The sequence below is a fragment of the Caloenas nicobarica genome, chromosome 2, assembly GCF_036013445.1.
Source record: "Caloenas nicobarica isolate bCalNic1 chromosome 2, bCalNic1.hap1, whole genome shotgun sequence".
NCBI lineage: Eukaryota > Metazoa > Chordata > Aves > Columbiformes > Columbidae > Caloenas > Caloenas nicobarica.
Window position 1 is genome coordinate 55,847,446 of NC_088246.1, and position 20,355 is coordinate 55,867,800.

Consider the following 20,355-nt stretch of genomic DNA (forward strand, 5'->3'; position numbering starts at 1 on the left):
AGAAGACAGGCAATGTTATGGTACCATGAAAGAAACAAGTTTGCATCATATCAACTTGGCCTTCAAAACCAGTGAAAGATTTGTTGGGTTAATATTTGTTTGCTTAGACTGCTTGTGCATAACCTACTTCATTCTAACTAACTAAAATGGATGTTATCAGTGAGAGCTTAAATTAACTCTTATGTCCATGACTGTTTTGGCATTTACATTATTACATCTTTTTTAGGTGTTTTTTGATTTAATGAGAGAAATTAGAGCCAGAAAAATGGAAGACAGCAAAGAAAAGAATGGGAAGAAGAAAAGAAAAAGCCTAGCCAAGAGGATCAGAGAAAGATGTTGCATTTTATAATCAAACCCCTGAATTCCTTTCCTACCCTGACCATACTAATAAAAACCGTAATTTATAAGCATGCCATTGAAGGCTCAAGTGACTGAAATTACTCTAACATGTTGGAAATCGTAATTACCACGAAAAGCATGAATTGGAGCTGCACTGAAAGTCAAATTCACTGAAAAAAATGATGTGGCTTCAAGAGAAGCAAAGTTCAGTCCATTTCATAATTGCCTACCTTCTCACATTTCTTCTGAATGTAGTGTTTCATAGTCTTTCCTTTAATGGTGAACAGAGGGGTGAAGTATTACTTTGTGGGTTCTTGTAAAGCATACTTTTTTATCACTGGTAATTGTCAATTCATCTTGTCTTTTGTTGCCTTGAAAATTACAATTGTGAACGTGATACCTAACAAAGCAGTATGCGGTTGTTTTGCCATTGAGTTATGCAAATTAGAAAAGAATAACGTATATGCGAACAGTTATGTTGGGGAAAAATATATGTGGTTCTGCATTACCTGATTAACCTAGAAGAGGGATATAAACCTTTACATTGAAAACATTTGAATATGCCTTAATTTTAAAACCTAAACATAGCAGGTTGCTTAATCAAGGGTGTATTTTTGACTTTGTTGCATGGAGACTGTCCCTGCATAGCAGTGCGAGACCAACACCGTCCTGTCTGGGGAGCGCAGTAATGTGAATGATTTGCTAACTAGCTGTCTGCTAGCCGTGTCTGTTCTTTGCCTGTGTGCCATACTCTGGTATTGTGAATAATACAAGGCATAGTCTCTTATCTGTAACTTGGTAGACAAATGCGGTATCATAAACCTAAAAGGTCAGAATACATATAAGACTGAAGTCGTAAGCCTGTGGCACATCTAAGCCTGGAATGGTTGTTTAAAACTTAACGTGCTGATACCTTGAAACTTCCCTTCTGTGAGTCGATTTTTGTCTAGATGTTCCTTGGCTTTTATCTCCCTGGAGTTGGGTGGAGTGGAGCCGATTCAGTAGCGCTAATGTGTTTTGAGTTAAGATGTCGTCTGGGAAATTCTGGTGTCATCAGTTAATTTCTTTTGCGTTCCTAATACTCAGCTATGGGAACACGGTGTGTTACGCTGAAGCTCTTTGCAGGTTTTGTGCGGCTTAGTCTACTTTATGTTGATTTTCAAATGGAGAACATTGTAGCTACTTTTTCTAGTTAATGTTGATATTAAACAATCGAACATGCTTTGCAACACAGAAACATTTACCATGTGCATCCAGAATCCCCAAATAAAACGTACTGCCTCAATTGCTTCAGAACAGCAAGAATACTAGCACACGGTTAGTATGCTGCATCCTCACTGAAAAAACAGACCAGAATATTTGAGGGTTTTGGACTCTTCTGGGCTAAGACAGGCTAGATCAATTCCACAAACTGTTATACTTTTTTTATACATGTGTAAGCCTATAACTGACAATTTAAAATGTGTTCAAGCAAACTAGGTAACAAATATTTAACTTTAATGCTAACAGACATTTTAGGGACTCAAGTCTTAGAAGTTGTATTTGTCATGTTAAATATTTATCAATAGGAATTTTGTATGTGCATTTAGTAGACTGCCAAGTGCAGAATTAAAGTTACTCATGTAACTGTGGCAAATAAGCCAGTCTTCATCTTACTGTGTACTCATTTGGGTCTATTTAGTCAGGGAGTCTAACCACTAACATTGTGACTTTGCTTTGGAACCTGTATACTGGGAACTGAGGTGTTATGAAGCCACTGGACACATGAAATTTGTCTTGGCTGATGCCTTATCCTGTCCTTTTATTTGCTATTTGAGCCATTGAAAGATGAATAAACTTCCATTTTTTTTAAATACTTGTGCAGTGTTAATTGATAATTATATTATTAGTAAACTTTGCTATGGGCTATGCCAGTTGTCAAGCAGTTAAGCCTAAATATTCCAGAAGCCTTTTTTTGTGTGTGTGTGAATAAAATTGTCGGTTAAACTTAGTCTGATAAAAAGCTACTTAGTAAAAGCTGAGACTATTCGTGTACTACCTTTTATCCAGAGCTAATTTGTCCCTACTTGCTCTAACAAAGCATATCAGAAACCAGGGCAATAAACTGAGGTAAGCTTGTTCCAGAAGTATTTTTCCATAAAAATGGAAAGTGAGGTTTAACCTATGCACGTTTGAAATAATAATAAAAATGTGTTCTAAATCATTTTCTTTTGGCATGCTCAGGGAGAACTTCAGTGTGCTTCCCCCACCTGCAGGGAATATAGCTTGAATTGTGTAAGGTTGTGTAAGATTTGGGTACATCTTGCAAGGGCCACCCAAAGTGAGTGATACATTTGCATCATAGAGAAGTGCATGGTTTAGCCTGCTTCTCTGTCTGAAATTCCTGGATCGATCTGCTCAGAGCGCCTCTGCACCCGAGAGCACTTTTCCTTGCAGTTTCTCCTCCAAGAAGCTGAAGATACTTTTTTACACTGGCAGGATCAAAGCCTTCTGTGGTATTTCCCTCCAAGTTAGCCTAACATGCTGGCAGTACCATTGCTGCCTTTTGGGAAATGCATTGTACTGTTTAATAAAACTGCAAGCCAGAGGGAAATGCCTTAATTTGTAACAAGCTATAAAGTTCAGTCTTCCAATATGTATGAAACTAATATTGAATTCTTTTGCTAACTCCATTTTTTTCTGTAACTTCTCATAGCTTTAAAAAATGAATTGACTTTCAAAAATGCTGGCTAAGAAGTCTGTGGTCTGTTTGGTAGTTTCTGTAGCCTTGTGATGAGCATACAATAGGTTAACAATACTGATGTCCGGCAGCTTGCTTTGAGTGCTCCGAAACAGCATCACGGTGTGCAGGAAGCACTTTCCCATTCATAGAGACCTTGTTAACATCAGTGTAGTGGCTGAATCACCCCTCTGGCAATTCCAGTTGCAATCGTAATGCAGTAAAATACACTCCATATTTGAGCCTTATGCTCACTATATTCATCTGCAGGAGCCAAATATTTTGTCTATTAATATGTGAAATGGGCTTACTGAAAATCTTGAGTTCCTTTTTTGTGACACCAAGCTTTGCAATGGTTCTCTGGTTCCAGAGTCTGAGAGGATAGATGGTTTCTGCGTGGTTATAGCCCAATGCAAAACGCAGAGCAGCAGAGACACAGCTGGTATTACATGAATGCTTATACTTTTAACTGTACCAGAGCTGGGCCAGAAGGTAGGATTGAGCCTACAACAGTTGAGAATTGAATAGGGAAAACTAATAGGTCGCCTTAATTTCTAAACTTTCTCCTATTACTGTCAGATGTATTGGCTCTTCTAGTCCCAGGGATGTGTAGACAGCCATGTGTAAACTATATTTCTGTCCAGGGTTGCTCTTGCCAATTTTCAGCTGTGATTTTAACTTAAATAAATGAGTGGGTATGTTTTTAGCAGATGACTCAGGAAAGAAACATCTCCTTGCATATTTTTGTGGGAGCTTCAGCTTGTTACTAAAATTGAATGGAAGGAAAGGTGCCAATGCTGCTAATACTGGAACGTCAGCTCATCTTTATCTAAACATGTTGACCAGTCTGGAATGTTTTTTGTTGAGGCTTCATTGTGAAATGCTGAAATACATACCACTCGAGATCTGCCCAGGATCAGGCAGGTGCCAAAATGCTTCTCACTTTCAAAGAGATCCTGGCTGCATCTAACCAGCCATCTAAATGGTACAATCCATTTGGGGAAAATATTCAGAAGATATAATTTGTTTTGTGTATGCTGGGGTGTGTTTTTTCTACCTTTTTTCCTTGCATGCAGAATGGAAAAATACCAAAGCTTTAAGTTGCTTAAAAAGTTGATTTGCATTCACCATCCTCTTGATAAATATTGCACTCAGTAATATTTAACACTCCCAGAGCACTTAATATGTGATATGTGGTGTTTGTGGATTTCAGTGGGACAGTTCCAGTTCCGTGGAAGGCTGTTCTGTCTTATGGAGACAAACAGCAGCAGAATTTAGCCAGCTGACTCAGCGGGTCAGTAAAAGCATTAGCAGGCTTAGCACTCCCGTTTTGCTCCGATGCCTTGCGTGAGGCAATTACCAATTTTCTTTACTGATCTGATAAGACTGTGTAGGAAACTGTACATGTGTCATAAAGCAGTCAGGACGAGAGTATCTGAGAACCCTAGTGATTAGGTTCCAAACCACAGCATCCAGTTACGCTTTTCAACTAGCGCAAGGAAAGCCCTTAGCAGTGGACTCTGTTGCAGTTGTTAAAAACTGAGGTCCTGTCTGAACCCCAATAGCGTGGGAACACGTGGCTTTTTGAAAGTGTCCAACTGCGTTTTTCTGCTCTTTACAGGATTTTTTTTCTCCTCCCGCTTTCCACAGTTGCTTGAGGATGTTAGCTACCACTCTCCTATTCAAAGCGAGGTTGGGTGTTTTGCCGTGATCCGAGATTTTCCTGTTTGATGGAAGTTGCTGGTTTTGTTGTTTCCATCAAGCAGCTGCGTACCTGCACTTGGCTGTGCGCTCCTGTATATGCGGATGTAATTCCTGCATGTAAAACAGAGATCATTTCTGGAACAATTTACACTTGTGAGAGATTGTGAAAGCCCCTGGGGAGTTGAATAACGTGATGCAAAACTAAGAGAAGAATGAAAGAAGTGGTGTCAGTGGCATCTCAGACCCATAGCGCTGAACTGTAGTTGTACAGCAATAGCACGAGTCTGTGCTCCAGTTTATGTAACACTGTCCTAACATATTCAGGTTATGCTAAAGGTAAGCAGTCTCCATGATTCTCTTAAAAGTGTCAAAATACGGGGAACTATTTCATCACTACATTGCTTCCTTTTCACTTAGCTAAATGGAGTTGAGGAGGAGGTGGATACATGTTTAATAACACTCCACTACAGTTCTTTCTATGGGAACCACTTTGGAAATTTTCCTGGAAAAAAACCCAAGCCTGTAGCAGGTAGTCTGTTAGGGTTATAGCTTCAGTCATTTTTGTATGCCTCATGCTGGAAATCGTGGTTTCAGAAATCTCAGTTCTTAGGCGGTTTGGTGTTAATTTCAGGTTTAATTTTTCTTAATCCCTGACATTTTAGGAAAAGTCTGGTCATTTCTTACAATAATCTGACAATACGGTGCTCATTTCAAAGCACGTTCAGAGGATAGCCACCCATCTCAATGTTTGCCGGTGGAGGTAAGTGAGCCAGGAGAATGACAAAGGGCTTGCCAGATCTGGGAACAAAACCTGTGCTTTGCTAATAAAGCGAGGTGGTGAGGCCACCTCTGCTGTGTCAGGTCTGTTAGGAAGATGGATGCAGCTGCATCAAGGTAGACAGAAGTACATCCACGTACTGAGATAGTCATGGATGGCATGCCTAGGTGCCTGTGGATACATGATTTCGAGCAGCATTTGAAGGTTAATTACAGATTCTTTAGGAACCAGTTTGTTGGAAATGGGGGAGTGGGGAAAAGACATACTAGACTGTTGATTTAGAAATACATATCTGTTCAATTACTGAGCTTGGTAGCAATCATGCTTTTTCTCCTTGTCCATTTCTATTTGGGTTTGACTGAATTTATGGCAAGAGAGCAAAGGAGAGGATAGGGGAAGCTGTTTCAGTGCCACCTGATGGGAAGAAGCTATCATCCTTGGCCAGCTGAGGAAGCACATGGTGGGCAACGGGAGAAATTGGGAAGTGGCCAGAATCCAGGCAAAAGCTCAGGAGGTCTTTGCAACGCTTTGGGAGCTAAGATGAGGAGCAGGAACCAAAACTGTGCACATGAGGGGTAGGAACAAAGCACTGGCATGCTCCTGCTGCCAAAAGTAAGGTGGGACAAAGAGCCAGCGAGGGTCCCCGGGGCTAACAGTGCCAAGCTGCAAACCAGATATACACCCCCTCTTTGTTTCCTCTTCCTGGTGACATGAGTACTGATTATCAGGTATTTCCTTACTGTCTCAGTAACAGGTGAGTTAGCACCTGCAGTAGTATTGGACTTTGGGTTTTCTCCATTACTTTGCCTGCCTTGTCACAGAGATCACTCTCATTCCTCCCTGAAAGGAGATGGGCAATAGATGATTACAGCCTGTGGGTCACTGATGTTAATGCTGCCTCCTGTGCTTTGAGCATAGAGTAAAAAGGAGTTAGAGACAGGTTGGGAGAAGCCTCATCCACAGACCACAGCAGCTGTGAGAGCAGTTGTGCACTCTTTTTTTTTTTTTTCTCCTGCTGAAGCTCTGAAGGAGGATCAGGGTAGCACAGAGTTATTCTTTACCCCGTGCTTCTTTATGAGAATGCTGGAAGTTGTCCTTTTTCCACCTTGATTGGTGCTATGCCAGTTTGTTGATTGTCTGTATCCCAGGCACGAAGGAAGGAGGGCATCTCCTGGTATGGTGGAGTTTGTGCCTCATGGGTGCCCTGGCTAAGAGTGGAGGCATGATGCTAATCAGCAGTTTGAGTGTTACATTTTAGACATTGACTGCCTATTGTGGTTTAACCCCAGCCAGCAACTAAGCACCACACAGCTGCTGCCTTACCCCGCAGTGGGATGGAGCAGAGAATCAGAAGAGTAAAAGTGAGAAAACTCACGGCTTGAGATAAAGACAGTTTAATAGGTAAAGCAAAAGCCGTGCACACAAGCAAAGCAAAACAAGGGATTCATTTACCACTTCTCATCAGCAGACAGGTGTTCAGCCATCCCCAGGAAAGCTGGGCTCCGTCACGCATAACCATTACTTGGGAAGATAAATGGCATCACTCCAAATGTCTCTCCCTTTATATGCTGTATATGTAACTCCAAATGTCCCCCAGCTTTATATGCTGGACATGATATCACACGGTATGGGATATCCCTTTGGTCAGTTGGGGTCAGCTGTCCTGGCTGTATCTCTTCCCAGCTTCTTGTGCACCCCAAGCCTTTTTGCTGGCGGGGCAGTGCAAGAAGCAGAAAAGGCACTGCTCAGCAACAACTAAGAGATACCTCTATTATCAGTACTGTTTGCAGCACAAATCCAAAACATAGCCCCAAACTAGCTACTGTGAAGAAAACTAACTCTATCCCAGCAAAAACCAGTGCACTGCTGTCCTGAAAGTAGCAAATTGGTGTTTCCCTTCAACTGACTTCAGCACGCCTGATATGTTTCTGTTATAGTTATTTTTGTTTTTCACTCGTTTTGTGAAGAAAAACTTATGAGATACTTCTTTTTTTTTTGGTGCAACAGAATAGGAGACCTGTTGGCTGAAATGCTGCCAGACTAATGTGTTAAATATTAGTCATCTCTAAAGAATGAGCCTGAAACCATAATCCTTCTGTTTTATCTGAGAACTGCCAAAATGCCTACTCCAATAGCCTGGGGAAGTGTCAAAATAGTAGTTAAAAATAATGTACCATGTGTATGGATAGCAGTTTGCTGTGGGCAGTTTTAACTACTGTGAGTGTCAGAACTGACTTGAGGAGGCAGGTGCTAGGTGCACTTAGCCGATTGTGACAGACTTACGCTGCATCCAACATGAAGGAAGCTTGGAGAATTTGGCTGCACCTCTGCTGTTAGATGATTTTTTTTTTTTTTTTTTATTAGCAAGACAAAGTAGATTACAATAAGGATGTGCCACTGCTTCTGGTTTTGCAGCATTATTTAAACCTGTAATGAACTACAGATATTTTTCATTGACTTCCTAAAAACTGATAAATGATAAATATCTGTATCCATAGATAAGGTGCCTAGAGTGTGGGTGTTAATGAGTAAGCCCAGTTGGTCCTATGCAGAGGGCAGCAGTCCATAGAGACCACTGCGGAGCTGCTTTTCTGATACTGGTTCCCTTGTTGCACCAAAAAGTATCATGGCATATTGCATCCTACTTCAAGAATGGCTGTGTTTCTCACTAGGGCAATATGCAAGCCTAAATGGGACAATGCAGTTGGTCCATTAAATGCTTCTGTTTGGTACAGTATTAGCAGGTAGAAGAAACCATGCCACAGAGCAAGTTCCTTGCTATAAGGTTTGTTTAGAATCCTCTAGTCACATGAGTTACCCTTATGACTACGGAATGAAGAAGAAAATGTTGGAATGTTTATTTTCCACCTTATATTTCATTTTGATGTTAAGAACTTGATACTTTTGTGTGGAAAGGGAGATTTAAAAAAAAGCGTTTAAACCTTTCATAAAAAAACCACATTGTGCCTATTCACTCAGAAATGCTTATCGCACTTGGTAATTATTAATTTTTAAGCAAAATCAGGAAAGAAGCATCAAGAAAAAATAAAAGGGTGAGTTGTTTCTGCCAGTTGCATTTGTTCTTCATTTCTTTGACCATCTGCACAAATTTGCAAGAAGGAAGCACAAAGTGCAGTTTTTTGAAAGACTTCTGTGCTCATCCACTTGAACTGGGTTTCCACTGATGGAAAAACTCCACATCTCTGACACTAGTGAGGCTCAAAGATCAAGCCCCTGCTCTGAAGCAACACATGCTCCTCAACTAAATGGTCACAAATCCGTCTGAGGTGAGCAATAAATGTTCATATTCTGTGGAATTTTTTTCCTCCTGGTACTCATTTCTAGAAATTCCTGAGCTGTTTCCCATGTAAAAAACATACTAAAATACAAGAGCCTGAGAACAACAGTGCTTCATCAGAGAGAAGGTCCATCTGGCCCAATACCCTGTCTCCAAAGTGGCCAACCATCAATGTCTAGAGGAGAGCACATGAGCAGTGCAAGTCTACTTCTGTTGGGGTCCTAGGGGTGCTCCTAGGCCTCAGTGGCTGGGACTGGCCTCCCCTGGGACCCCCACCCACCACCAGCATCTCATGCCAAGGGCCCAGGGGCTGTGCCTCAGCTCAGCCTGGGGCCTTGGGTCCCTGCCTGAGCCATGTTGTAGGTGTGTGTGCCCGTCTCGTGTCTGCCCCTGTCCCTGGCTGGGCCTGGGCCCTGCCCTGCAGAGAGCGGCTCTCCTGGATGGAGCCCTCAGGGCTCGGTCAGGGCTTGTCATGCAGAACTCCAGGCATAACACAGCATAACTATTCTATTCTTTTCTACTCTATCCTATATATTGTATTCTATTCAATGTGCTCACCATGAGTCAAATAAGGATGAGAATATTATTTACATGAAATGCCAGGGGGTTTTCAGCTCCAGAAACACTTTCACGGACACAGAACACAAAGGAGATGAGTGGAAATAGGATTTGATTATATTTTATTTTCAGTTATTTTATGTCATTTACTGACTCTGTTTACAGAGCTGATGCTCACGAGCATGAACACAATGCCCATGTGCAGCCAGGAGCAGGCTGATGCATTCTTCAGTTTAGCTTGAAGAAACATCCCTTGCAATCTGGCAAAGGCAAGTCACAGAACTGCAAGAGCAGCAGGAGAAATACAGGCCAAGCTGCCCCTGTGTCCTGAAGAGGGAGAATGTGAGGGATGAGGATCAGGACAGACCAAACACAAAAGAAGAAGACGGGGAAGAAGAAGAAGAAGAATATGAGGAATATGAAGAAGAAGAAGATGTGTGTGATACTGTGAGGTATTTTGCAAAGTATGGCATCTAGCAATGACAAGCAGAGTTTTTTCCCCTTTGAAAACTTTCTTGGTTCCTACACTGCTTGGCTAGGGATGCACGAAAAGCACTCTTGTTCCTGCCCAGTGCTTGTGTTGCACACGGGGAGAGCTGAAAAGTGGCAGATCCAGATGGTGCAGCAAGCCAGGAGCCCTTGCAAGTACAGGCTGTTTTGCAGCAGCCAGAACTCCTGGGGAAATGGAACCCAGGAAAGAGCAGAGCTGGCCCCTGCTGCAAAGTTGCTCTGGGCAAGAGAGCCGGAGAGAGGCAGGGGCTGTGCTCAATGCTACGAAGTACAAGAAGGAATTCCTAGGAGAACACTTGGCCCCCACCCTGGGACTCCAAGAAGCTTCCTCCCCCCAGCTGCAGGGCACGAGAGGCCATCTTCCTGGTGCTTGAGCAGCAGGCAGGAACCGAGCCAAAAGGGACCAGAGGAGCTCTGAAAAGTGGTCTTGCTCGATGCTGCAGAGGAAGGCAAAAAACCCCCGGGGACCAGCACCAATGTGCCCCGGGGGAAAATTCCTTCCTGACCCCAATGCTGGCGATCGGCTGTTCCCTGAGCATGTGAGCAAGACCTGGCTCCTTGTCCCACAGGCTGTTCATGCCTCCCAGGAGCTGCACAAGCCCTACCCTGCCTTGACCTGGAGTCATCTCGGGGGCTACTGAGGGTGCCCAAATGCCTCTGGCCAGATTGAACTTGAGGGCAAGAATCCTTCCCGTGCCTGTCAGGACAGCAGGGGCTGCTCCAAAGCACTGGCAGCATCTCTGCATCCTATTTCTTACCGCTGCTGGCCCTGGCTCTGCAGGGGATGAAGACAGTGAGCTCTGCAGTGCTCCTCCACAAGTCATTCCTTTGCTCTTGCCACTGCTGTCCAGCTGAGAAGACCTGGAAGCCTTGGAGACCTCTAGGGGTTGGTGGTTCTACTCATCTCCTTGGGGGCTGTCCCTGCCATTTGATGGCCGTGCACTGGGCACAGCTCCTGGGTGTCCCTGATGCCTCTTTTGCCATTCTGATCATTTGTCCGCTGTTTGTGGATTCTTTAAGGTTTGTGGTTGAAGGTTCCTCAAGGTTCTAGGTTGGTTGCTTAGGGTCTCTTGTTTCAGGCTTGTTTGCTTTAGCTTGGTTGTTTCAGGTTGGTTGGTTGAGGCTGCTTTGGTGCTTGTTGGTCGAGGTTGTTTTTTCAAGCCTGCTTTAAGTCTTTTGGTTTAGCTTGGTGGAGGCTGGTTGGCTGAGACTGGTTGTTTGGGTGGTTGAGGCTCGTTGTTTCCAGATGGTTGTTTTGAGTTACTTTTTTTAAACTGTAGGTGGTTGTTTATAGGTTGTTTGTAGGTTGGTTGTTTCTACATTGTTTGAAGCTCTTTGTTTCCAATGTTGGTTGATGTTGGTTGCTTTAGCTGGCTTTCTCTGAGTTGTCTGAGGGTGTTTTGCTGAGGCTGCTTGTTTGCAGGTTGTATACTTGTAGGCCATTTAAGCTTGGTTGGATTGCGGCTGTTTCAGTTGGCTTTAGGTTGGTTGTTTTAGGATGCTTGGTTTAGGTTTGTTGGTTTAGCTTGGTTGCGGTCGGTTAGTTGGTGGCTTGAGGTTGTTTGGTGTCTTTTTAATGTTGATTTCTGTTGTTTGGTTCAGGTGTTTTGCTATTGCCTGTTTTGAGGAGGCTGCTTGATGTTGTTTTAGGAAGGTTCTTTGGGGTTGGCTGTTAGGGTCTGGTTTGAGTGTTTTGGTCTAGGTATCTTGGTTCAGGTTGTTGAGGTTGTTGGAGGCTGTTATTCAGAGACAGGTTGTTAGAGGCTGGTTCTTGAAGGCTGGTTGTTTAAGGCTGGCTGGTTTCGGTTGGTTGTCTGAGGTGATTTTTGGCTGAGGTTGTTCTATTTCTGTTATGTTAGGCTCGTAATGAAGGTTGGTTGTTTTAGGTGGGATGTTTGAAGCTGCTTTTGGTGAGGTTGTTTTCAGTGTTTGAGTTTGGCTTAGGGTGCTTGGTTTAGGTTGTTCAGTTTAGGTCATTGAACTTAGGTGTTTTAGGTTGGTTGTTTTTGGTAGGTGGCTTAGGTAGGTTAGTGTGTATATGTGTCTTTAGGTAAGTTAGTTTAAGTAGGTTTGCTTTGCGTTGTTTAGTTTGGTTGAAGTGTTTCTATTTAGCTTGGCTTAGCTTGATTGGTAGAGTTGGTTTTGGATAGGGCGGAATACCTAGTGGTTTTCAGGTTTGTTTTAAGAAGGGTTGAGACGGACAAACGACAAGGGTTGCTTTAGCTTGGGTTGTTTTGTGTTAGTTTGGGCTGGTTTAGGTTGTTTGGTTTAGTTTGGTTTATGCTGTTCGGTTTAGGATTGTTTGGGTTGCTTGTTCTAGTTCGGTTGGTTTGGGTAGGTCGCTTTCCATAGTTTGCTTTGGTTTCTGTTCTCTGACTTAGGTAGGGATTTTTTGGATTACGTTGGTTGTTTTAGGTAGGTTCTTTTGCTTGAGGTAGGTAGTTTTGTTTGAGGTGGGTTGTGCAGGGCACGAGGCCCACTTTGGTGGAGCAGGAGCAGCAGGCACTGAGGCCAAAATGGCCCCACGAAGCCCTGGCAAGGGGCCGTGCTCAACACTGCAGAGGAAGGAAGCAAGCCCCTGGAGACACTTGCTGGCCCAAATGGGGAAAAAAGCCTTTGTCACCCCAGCTGCAGAGCTCGAGAGCCCATGTTCCTGGTGCTTAAGCCGGTTTGAAATTTTGGTGCTTGAGCTTTTGGTTTACCTTGATTGAGGCTGGTTGGCTGAGGCTGGTTGAGGCTCATTGTTTCCAGATGGTTGGTTTTGGTTACGTTTTTTGCACTGGATTTGGTTGTTTATAGGTTGTTTGTAGGTTGAATGTAGGTTGTTTGTTCCTATCTTGTTTGGAGCTCTTTGTTTTGAACGTTGGTTGATGTTGGTTGCTTTAGCTGGGTTTCTCTGAGTTGTCTGAGGGTGTTTTGCTGAGGCTGCTTGTTTGCAGGTTGTATGCTTGTAGGCCACTTAAGCTTGGTTGGATTGTGGCTGTTTCAGTTGGCTTTAGGTTGGTTGTTTTAGGATGCTTGGTTTAGGTTTGTTGGTTTAGCTTGGTTGCGGTTGGTTAGTTGGTGGCTTGAGTTTGTTTGATGTCTTTTTAGTGTTGATTTCTGTTGTTTGGTTCTGGTGTTTTGCTATTGCCTGTTTTGAGGAGGCTGCTTGATGTTGTTTTAGGAAGGTTCTTTGGGGTTGGCTGTTAGGGTCTGGTTTGAGTGTTTTGGTCTAGGTATCTTGGTTCAGGTTGTTGAGGTTTTGGAGGCTGTTATTTAGAGACAGGTTGTTAAGGGTGGTTGGTTAAGGCTGGCTGGCTTAGGTTGGCTGTCTGAGGTGATTTTTGGCTGAGGTTGTTTGATGTCTGTTGTGCTAGGCTGGTAATGAAGGTTGGTTGTTTTAGGTGGGATGTTTGAAGTTGGTTTTGGTGAGGTGGTGTCAGTGTTTGTTGGAGTTTAGCTTAGGTTGCTTGGTATAGGTTGTTCAGTTTAGGTCATTGGATCTAGATTGTTTAGGTGATTTAGGAGTTTTAGGTTGGTTGTTTTTGGTAGGTGACTTAGGTGGGTTAGTGTGTATATGTGTCTTTAGGTAAGTTAGTTTAAGTAGGTTTGCTTTGCGTTGTTTAGTTTGGTTGAAGTGTTTCTGTTTAGCTTGGTTTAGCTTGGTTGGTAGAGTTGGTTTTGGATAGGGCGGAATAGCTAGTGGTTTTCAGGATTGTTTTAAGAAGGGTTACTTTAGCTTGGGTTGTTTTGTGTTAATTTGGGCTGGTTTGGGTTGTTTGTTCTAGTTTGGTTTATGCTGTTCGGTTTAGGATTCTTTGGGTTGTTCTAGTTTGGTTGGTTTGGGTAGGTCGCTTTCCACAGTTTGCTTTGGTTTCTGTTCTCTGATGTAGGTAGGGTTTTTTTGGATTACGTTGGTTGTTTTAGGTAGGTTCTTTTGCGTGAGGTCGGTAGTTTTGCTTGAGGTAGGTAGTCTTGTTTGAGGTGGGTTGTGCAGGGCACGAGGCCCACTTTGGTGGAGCAGGAGCAGCAGGCACTGAGGCCAAAATGGCCCCAAGAAGCCCTGGCAAGGGGCCGTGCTCAACACTGCAGAGGAAGGAAGCAAGCCCCTGGAGACACTTGCTGGCCCACATGGGGAAAAAAGCCTTTGTCAGCCCAGCTGCAGAGCTCGAGAACCCAACTTCCTGGTGCTTGAGCAGATTTGAGATTTTGATGCTTGAGCTTTTGATTTACCTTGATTGAGGCTGGTTGGCTGGGGCTGGTTGAGGCTCATTGTTTCCAGATGGTTGTTTTCGGTTACTTTTTTTACACTGGCTTTGGCTGTTTATAGGTTGTTTGTAGGTTGAAAGTAGTTTGTTTGTTCCTATCTTGTTTGGAGCTCTTTGTTTTGAACATTGGTTGATGTTGGTTGCTTTAGCTGGGTTTCTCTGAGTTGTCTGAGGGTGTTTTGCTGAGGCTGCTTGTTTGCAGGTTGTATGCTTGTAGGCCATTTAAGCTTGGTTGGATTGTGGCTGTTTCAGTTGGCTTCTAGGTTGGTTGTTTTAGGATGCTTGGTTTAGGTTTGTTGGTTTAGCTTGGTTCTGGCTACATGGTTTGTGGCTTGAGGTTGTTTGGTGTCTTTTTAGTGTTGATTTCTTTTGTTTGGTTCTGGTGTTTTGCTATTGCCTGTTTTGAGGAGGCTGCTTGATGTTGTTTTAGGAAGGTTCTTTGGGTTTGGCCGTTAGGGTCTGGTTTGAGTGTTTTGGTCTAGGTATCTTGGTTCAGGTTGTTGGAGGCTGTTATTTTGAGGCAGGTTGTTAGAGGCTGGTTCTTGAAGGCTGGTTGGTTAAGGCTGGCTGGCTTAGATTGGTTGTGTGAGGTGATTTTTGGCTGAGGTTGTTTGATGTCTGTTCTGATAAGTTGTTAAGAAGATTGGTTGTTTTAGGTGGGATGTTTGAAGCTGCTTTTGGTTAGGTTGTTCTGAGTGTTTTGTTTCCGATTGTGTTAGGGCGCTTGGTTTAGGTTTTTCCGTTTAGGTCATTGGATCTAGATTGTTTAGGTGATTTAGGAGTTTTAGGTTGGTTGTTTTTGGTAGGTGACTTAGGTGGGTTAGTGTGTGTATGTGTCTTTAGGTAAGTTAGTTTAAGTAGGTTTGCTTTGTGTTGTTTAGTTTGGTTGAAGTGTTTCTGTTCAGCTTGGTTAAGCTTGGTTGATTGAGTTGGTTTTGGATAAGGCAGAATAGATAGTGGTTTTTTGGTTTGTTATAAGAGGGGTTATTTTAGCTTAAGTTGTTTTGGGTTAGTTTAGGCAGGTTTGGGTTGTTTGGCTTAGGATTCTTTGGGTTGTTTGTTGTAGTTTGGTTGGTTTGGGTAGGTCGCTTTCCATAGTTTGCTTTGGTTTCTGTTCTCTGATGTAGGTAGGGTTTTTTTGGATTACGTTGATTGTTTTAGGTAGGTTCTTTTGCGTGAGGTAGGTAGTTTTGCTTGAGGTAGGTAGTCTTGTTTGAGGTGGGTTGTGCGGGGCATGAGGCCCACTTTGGTGGAGCAGGAGCAGCAGGCACTGAGGCCAAAATAGCCCCAAGAAGCCCTGGCAAGGGGCCATGCTCAACCCTGCAGAGGAAGGAAGCAAGCCCCTGGAGACTCTTGCTGGCCCAAAAGGGGAAAAAGCCTTTGTCACCCCAGCTGCAGGGCACGAGAGGCCATCTTCCTGGTGCTTGAGCAGCAGGCAGGAACCGAGCCAAAAGGGACCAGAGGAGCCCTGACAAGTGGTCTTCCTCGGTGTTGCAGAGGAAGGCAAAAACTCCCCGGGGACCAGTGCCAATCTGCCCCGGGGGGGAAATTCCTTCCTGACCCCAGTGCTGGCAATCGGCTGTTCCCTGAGCATGGGAGCCAGACCTGGCTCCTTGTCCCACAGGCTGCTCGCGCCTCCCAGGACCTGCCCAAGCCCCATCCTGCCTTGACTTGGAGCCAGATCAGGGGCTTCTGAGAAAGCAAAAGTGCCTCTGGTTGACCTTGGGGGCAGGAATCCTTTCCGTGCCTGTCAGGACAGCAGGGGCTGCTCCAAAGCACTGGCACCCCTGGCAGCATCTCTGCATCCTATTTCTTACCGCTGCTGGCCCTGGCTCTGCAGGGGATGAAGACAGCAAGCTCTGCACTGCTCCTCCACAAGTCATTCCCTTGCTCTTACCACTGCTGTCCAGCTGAGAAGGGTTTCCGTGCAAAAGATGAGCCTTGCAGCAGAGAACCTCCAGCAGCCTCGTCCAGCCTCCAGTCTTCTCCTCCCTCAGCCCCCACCAAGGAATGCCACCAGCTCCTCAAGGGCTTTCTCTGGGAGGCCTTCAGGCTGCCCCCGGGCCAGCTCTGGCAGCACCGCACAGGAGGCTGCTCCTTTTGATGCTGCCCGGGGCATTGTGACCGCTGCGTTGCCGGGTGCTGGCATTGTGACATGGGGGTGACAGAGCCACACGTGTGCAGCCGCGCCCGCCCCCCCTCCGCCCAGCAGCCTTTGGAGGAAGCCTTTGGGGTGCTGTCCCCGAGGCAGTCCCTGTGCTCAGGAGGCCCAGGGGCTGTCCCTGCCGTTTGGTGGCGGCGCACTGAGAACAGCTGCTGGGTGGCCCCGATGCCTCCTTTGCCACTTGAATTGTTTGTATGCTGTTTGTGGGTAGTCGAAGGTTTGTTGTTGAAGGTTCCTCAGGGTTCTAGGTTGGTTGCTTAGGGTTTCTTGCTTCTGGCTTGTTTGGTTGAGATTGGTTGTTTCAGTTTGTCTGGTTTAGGTTGGCTGGTTGAGGCTGTTTTGGTTTAGCTTGGTTGAGGCTGGTTGGTTGAGGCTGGTTGAGGCTCATTGTTTCCAGATGGTTGTTTTTGGTTGCTTTTTTTACACTGTCTTATGGTTTTTGTACAATGTTTGTAGATTGATTGTAGCTTCTTTGTTTCTACACTATTTGGAGCTTGTTGTTTTGACTGTTGGTTGAAGTTTGTTGCTTTAGCTGGGTTTGTATTCGTTGTTTTAGGGTGTTTTTTTGAGGCTGGTTGGTTGAGGTAGATTGTTTGCAGGTTGCCTGTTTGTATGCCATTTCTGCTTGGTTGTTGTGGGGCTGTTTAAGTTGGGTTGAGGTTTGCTGGTTTAGCTTGGCTGTGGTTGATTAGTTGGTGGCTTGAGGTTGTTTGGTGTCATTTGAATGTTGATTTTTGTCGTTTGGTTCAGGTGTTTTCGGTATTGCTTGTTTTTATGTGGCTGGTTGGTTGATGTTGTTTTAGGAAGGTTGTTTAGGGCAGGTTGTTAGAGTTTGGTTTTAGTGTTTTGGTCTAGAGGCTGGTTCTTGAAGGCTGTTTGGTTAAGGCTGTCTGGTTGAGGTCGGTTGGTTGAGGCGATTTGTGGTTGAGGTTGTTTAATGTCTGCTGAGCTAGGTTGGTAAGGAAGGCTGGTTGTTTTAGGCGGGATGTCTTAAGTTGTTTTCAGTTAGGTTGTTTTCAGCGTTTTGTTTGGGGTTGGCTTAGTTCGTTTGGTTTACGTCGTTCGGTTTATGTTGGTTTAGGTTATTGATTGTGGTTGTTTAGCGGAAGGGAAGGGGAGGGAAGGGAAAGGTTTTTTAAACGACTTCTGCTTATGTCAAAGAGTAGGCTTTTAGTCGCATATGCTGTTCCAAAAACTGAGATAAAGTAGTGAGAAAGCCTGTTGCACTTCATACAGAATATCAGCTGCAAAATTAAAAATTGGTTTATGGTTCTCTTCACTTTCATTTATAGAGCTAAATGTTTGGCACCTCTGCAAATTAATCGCCAAAGCTTCTGAGGCAGAATTCTTGACTTCAGGTGCAAGATTATCATATGCGTTTCCCATGCAGTAACAAGTTGTTTAAAACTTTAGTTTTCATCTGGAAGCGTAAGGGAGGAACGGCATGAAGGGTGTTTGCTTTCAGAATTGGGATCTGTCCCAAGAGCAGCAGCTCAGAGGCAATGCCTACAGGCGCACTTGGAGCATGACTGAAGATTTCTTGCAGCAGAAGCACAAATTCAGTCTCTTGCTTTCGTGTTCTTTGCTGTGCTGACCTCTAGGGAAGCTTTTCTGCAAAACTGTTTGCCAAAGCATTTGTATAGGGAGCTATTGTGACTTCAGATCAGTCATTGCCTCTATTATGAACCAGGCATTTGGTGTCTAATCCAAAGCAGACCTTCACATGAAGCTGGAAGCTGGTTGTTGCTCCTTTGTCTCGTTCAGTATGCTTGAGTGAGTCAAGGTCTTGTTACATCTGAGCAAGGCTCAGTCAGCAAAGGAAATGCATCCTGAGTTAAGAAACGGGGTGATTCTTCTGAATATTTGTCAACTGAGAAGTTAAAAATTTGAAAAGGACTCTGTGCTCCGAGTTTGTGCAGGGCAGCATATATCTTCTAATCCAATGCTAAAACTGCTTCAGCAATGGATGAAGTTGATACCAACCGGTTAAGTTCTAGCCTTACTCCTTTGGGAAGAATGACTAGCTTGCTTTCCCAGAGGAGCTGGGGTGACTGGCGACTGTGCAAGTGTTTCCCATTAGCAGGTTATGAACTTGTTTTAGAAGGGACATTTCATGGGCTGAAAAGCCAGAAGGCTCTGCTTGGTCTGATGCTAGTTAGCAATTAAGCCCCCAAAAGAGAGAAATGAAATATTAAGGGCATGGAAGACAAGTATTTTTGTTTGTTTTCCAAGGACTATTTAAAGGAGGAGATGTTACCGGAAATATGCATGTTCCATAGGAAAGGCCTTGGAAACTTCTTTTTCTCCTGATGCTCAAACCGGGAAAATTTGCTGAGAGTTGCCAACTAGGAGCCCTTTTTTTCTGGATGCAAAAGGGTGAGAGTGAGTCATATTGGCTATTGATGACCACTCTAGAGCAGTGATTGTTTTCTCTCTCAAGTAGCCTGCTTCAGGCCCCTACCTCAGTTCTTTGCTTGAGCAGAAGACGTGACCACTCTTCCAGTGTGCAAAGTTTCACACAGTAGGCTCTTTTCAAGCCAAAACCCTAACAGTAATTAATTAGATACAAAGGCTTATGATGGAAAAGGTTATTATTTTTCACTAAGTTCAGACTCCTACTATCACAGGCAACTACGCCACTTTAAATCCCTTTCATAAATTGGTCAATCTGTTGTTGGATTTCTGTTTGTTTTCTCGTACTAGCAGAAGACTTCAAATACCCATTCTTTTCAGTAATAAAAGCCATACATTTACAGGCTGTGTTTATTGACGGTTTGCTTATAGCTGCTTGAACTAACTCTGTCTCCTCGTGCAAATGGTTCTTCTTTCTAGGTGTTTCTCTCCGTCTCTACCCTCAAGCTAATCTTACAGAACAGTGTGACTTCCTCCTTGTCTTCGTTATCCTAGACTAACCATGCTCTGCCAGTTTCCCCCGAAATTAAGATCTTGGTGTCACTGATGATCTTCATAGCTTTTTCTGCTCCTGTTGTGAATTCATCATTCTGTGAATAAGAATGACCAGAACAGACACAGACTCAATGATCTAGCAGTGACTTAAAGACAGCGTTAATCTCTCTCAACTCTTTTCTAGTGTATGGGTTGCATTTGCCATTTCACTGGTAAATTCTCAAGTAAAGACACAGGTCTTTAGCCTTCTCTGTTTTTTCCAACAGCTGAGTTCCCAGTTCATAGAAACATTCTTCTGGTTGGGAAGAACAAACACTGACATATTTAGTCCAGCCAGCTTTTCCACGGTGCCTTGGGAAACAAGAATTATTGCACTTCAGTTCCTAGACAATCTTAGGGCAAGATACAAACACAACTGCAGTCAAGGAATGGCAGAGGTAGTAACAAAACCAAACAAACAAAAACCCCAAAACTAAACAACAGACAGTATATGTAGACCTCAGACTATTCTTCAGACTGTTTTTGTGAAATGGTTAGAAGACGTGAATGCATACGGTACTTCAGAGAGTAAAAATAAGTTGTCTTCTAAGATTTCCACGCTTAACCCAGGTTCCCTAGGATAATGAGATAATTAAATTCAGGCCAGGTAGTAGAGATACCACAGAAATCCTTCTTTCTAGCTCTCTGCGTGCGTGGGGGAATGATATTGCTTTTGTAAGAGAAAAAGCAGGTTGATACTGGAAGACTGGAAACACAACTTCAAAGAATGCTAGATAATCATTACTGCTTCGGAGAAACAGAAAACCAGACATCTTTCCCCACCACCAACATGCCAAAAACCAACCAGCCAAACAACAGAAATACCCTAACCCTAAGGAAAAATACCTACCAAGTAAACAAACAAGCCCCGATGAATTCTGCTGAAAAATAAAGATCCTCAGGCTACTGAAAACTCTTCCTATCTCTGTTTCTCTCGACGGATTGACAGTTTGTCCTGTACCAGAAGCATATTGCTAAGGACTTTATGCATCATGGTGACAAAGACAGGACACAGAAACTGTCTGTCGTGTCTGCCCCTGTCCCTGGCTGGGCCTGGGCCCTGCCCTGCAGAGAGCGGCTCTCCTGGAT

General features: G+C 44.0%; 1 protein-coding gene across 6 annotated transcripts in view; it reads left to right on the forward strand.

The window, feature by feature from the left end:
* The window catches only part of RALA (RAS like proto-oncogene A), a 183,272-nt gene that overhangs the window by 27,088 nt on the left and 135,829 nt on the right, over positions 1 to 20,355 (forward strand). Inside the window, exon 5 of one of the 6 annotated variants that reach the window (XM_065628620.1) lies at positions 227 to 2,194. The exons of the other annotated variants lie outside the window; for them this stretch is intronic. Within the exon in view, the coding sequence (XP_065484692.1) occupies positions 227 to 349 (123 nt within the window). The 3' untranslated portion in view covers positions 350 to 2,194. Of the gene's footprint in view, positions 1 to 226; positions 2,195 to 20,355 lie in introns of those variants that run through there. 6 annotated transcript variants of the gene reach the window in all.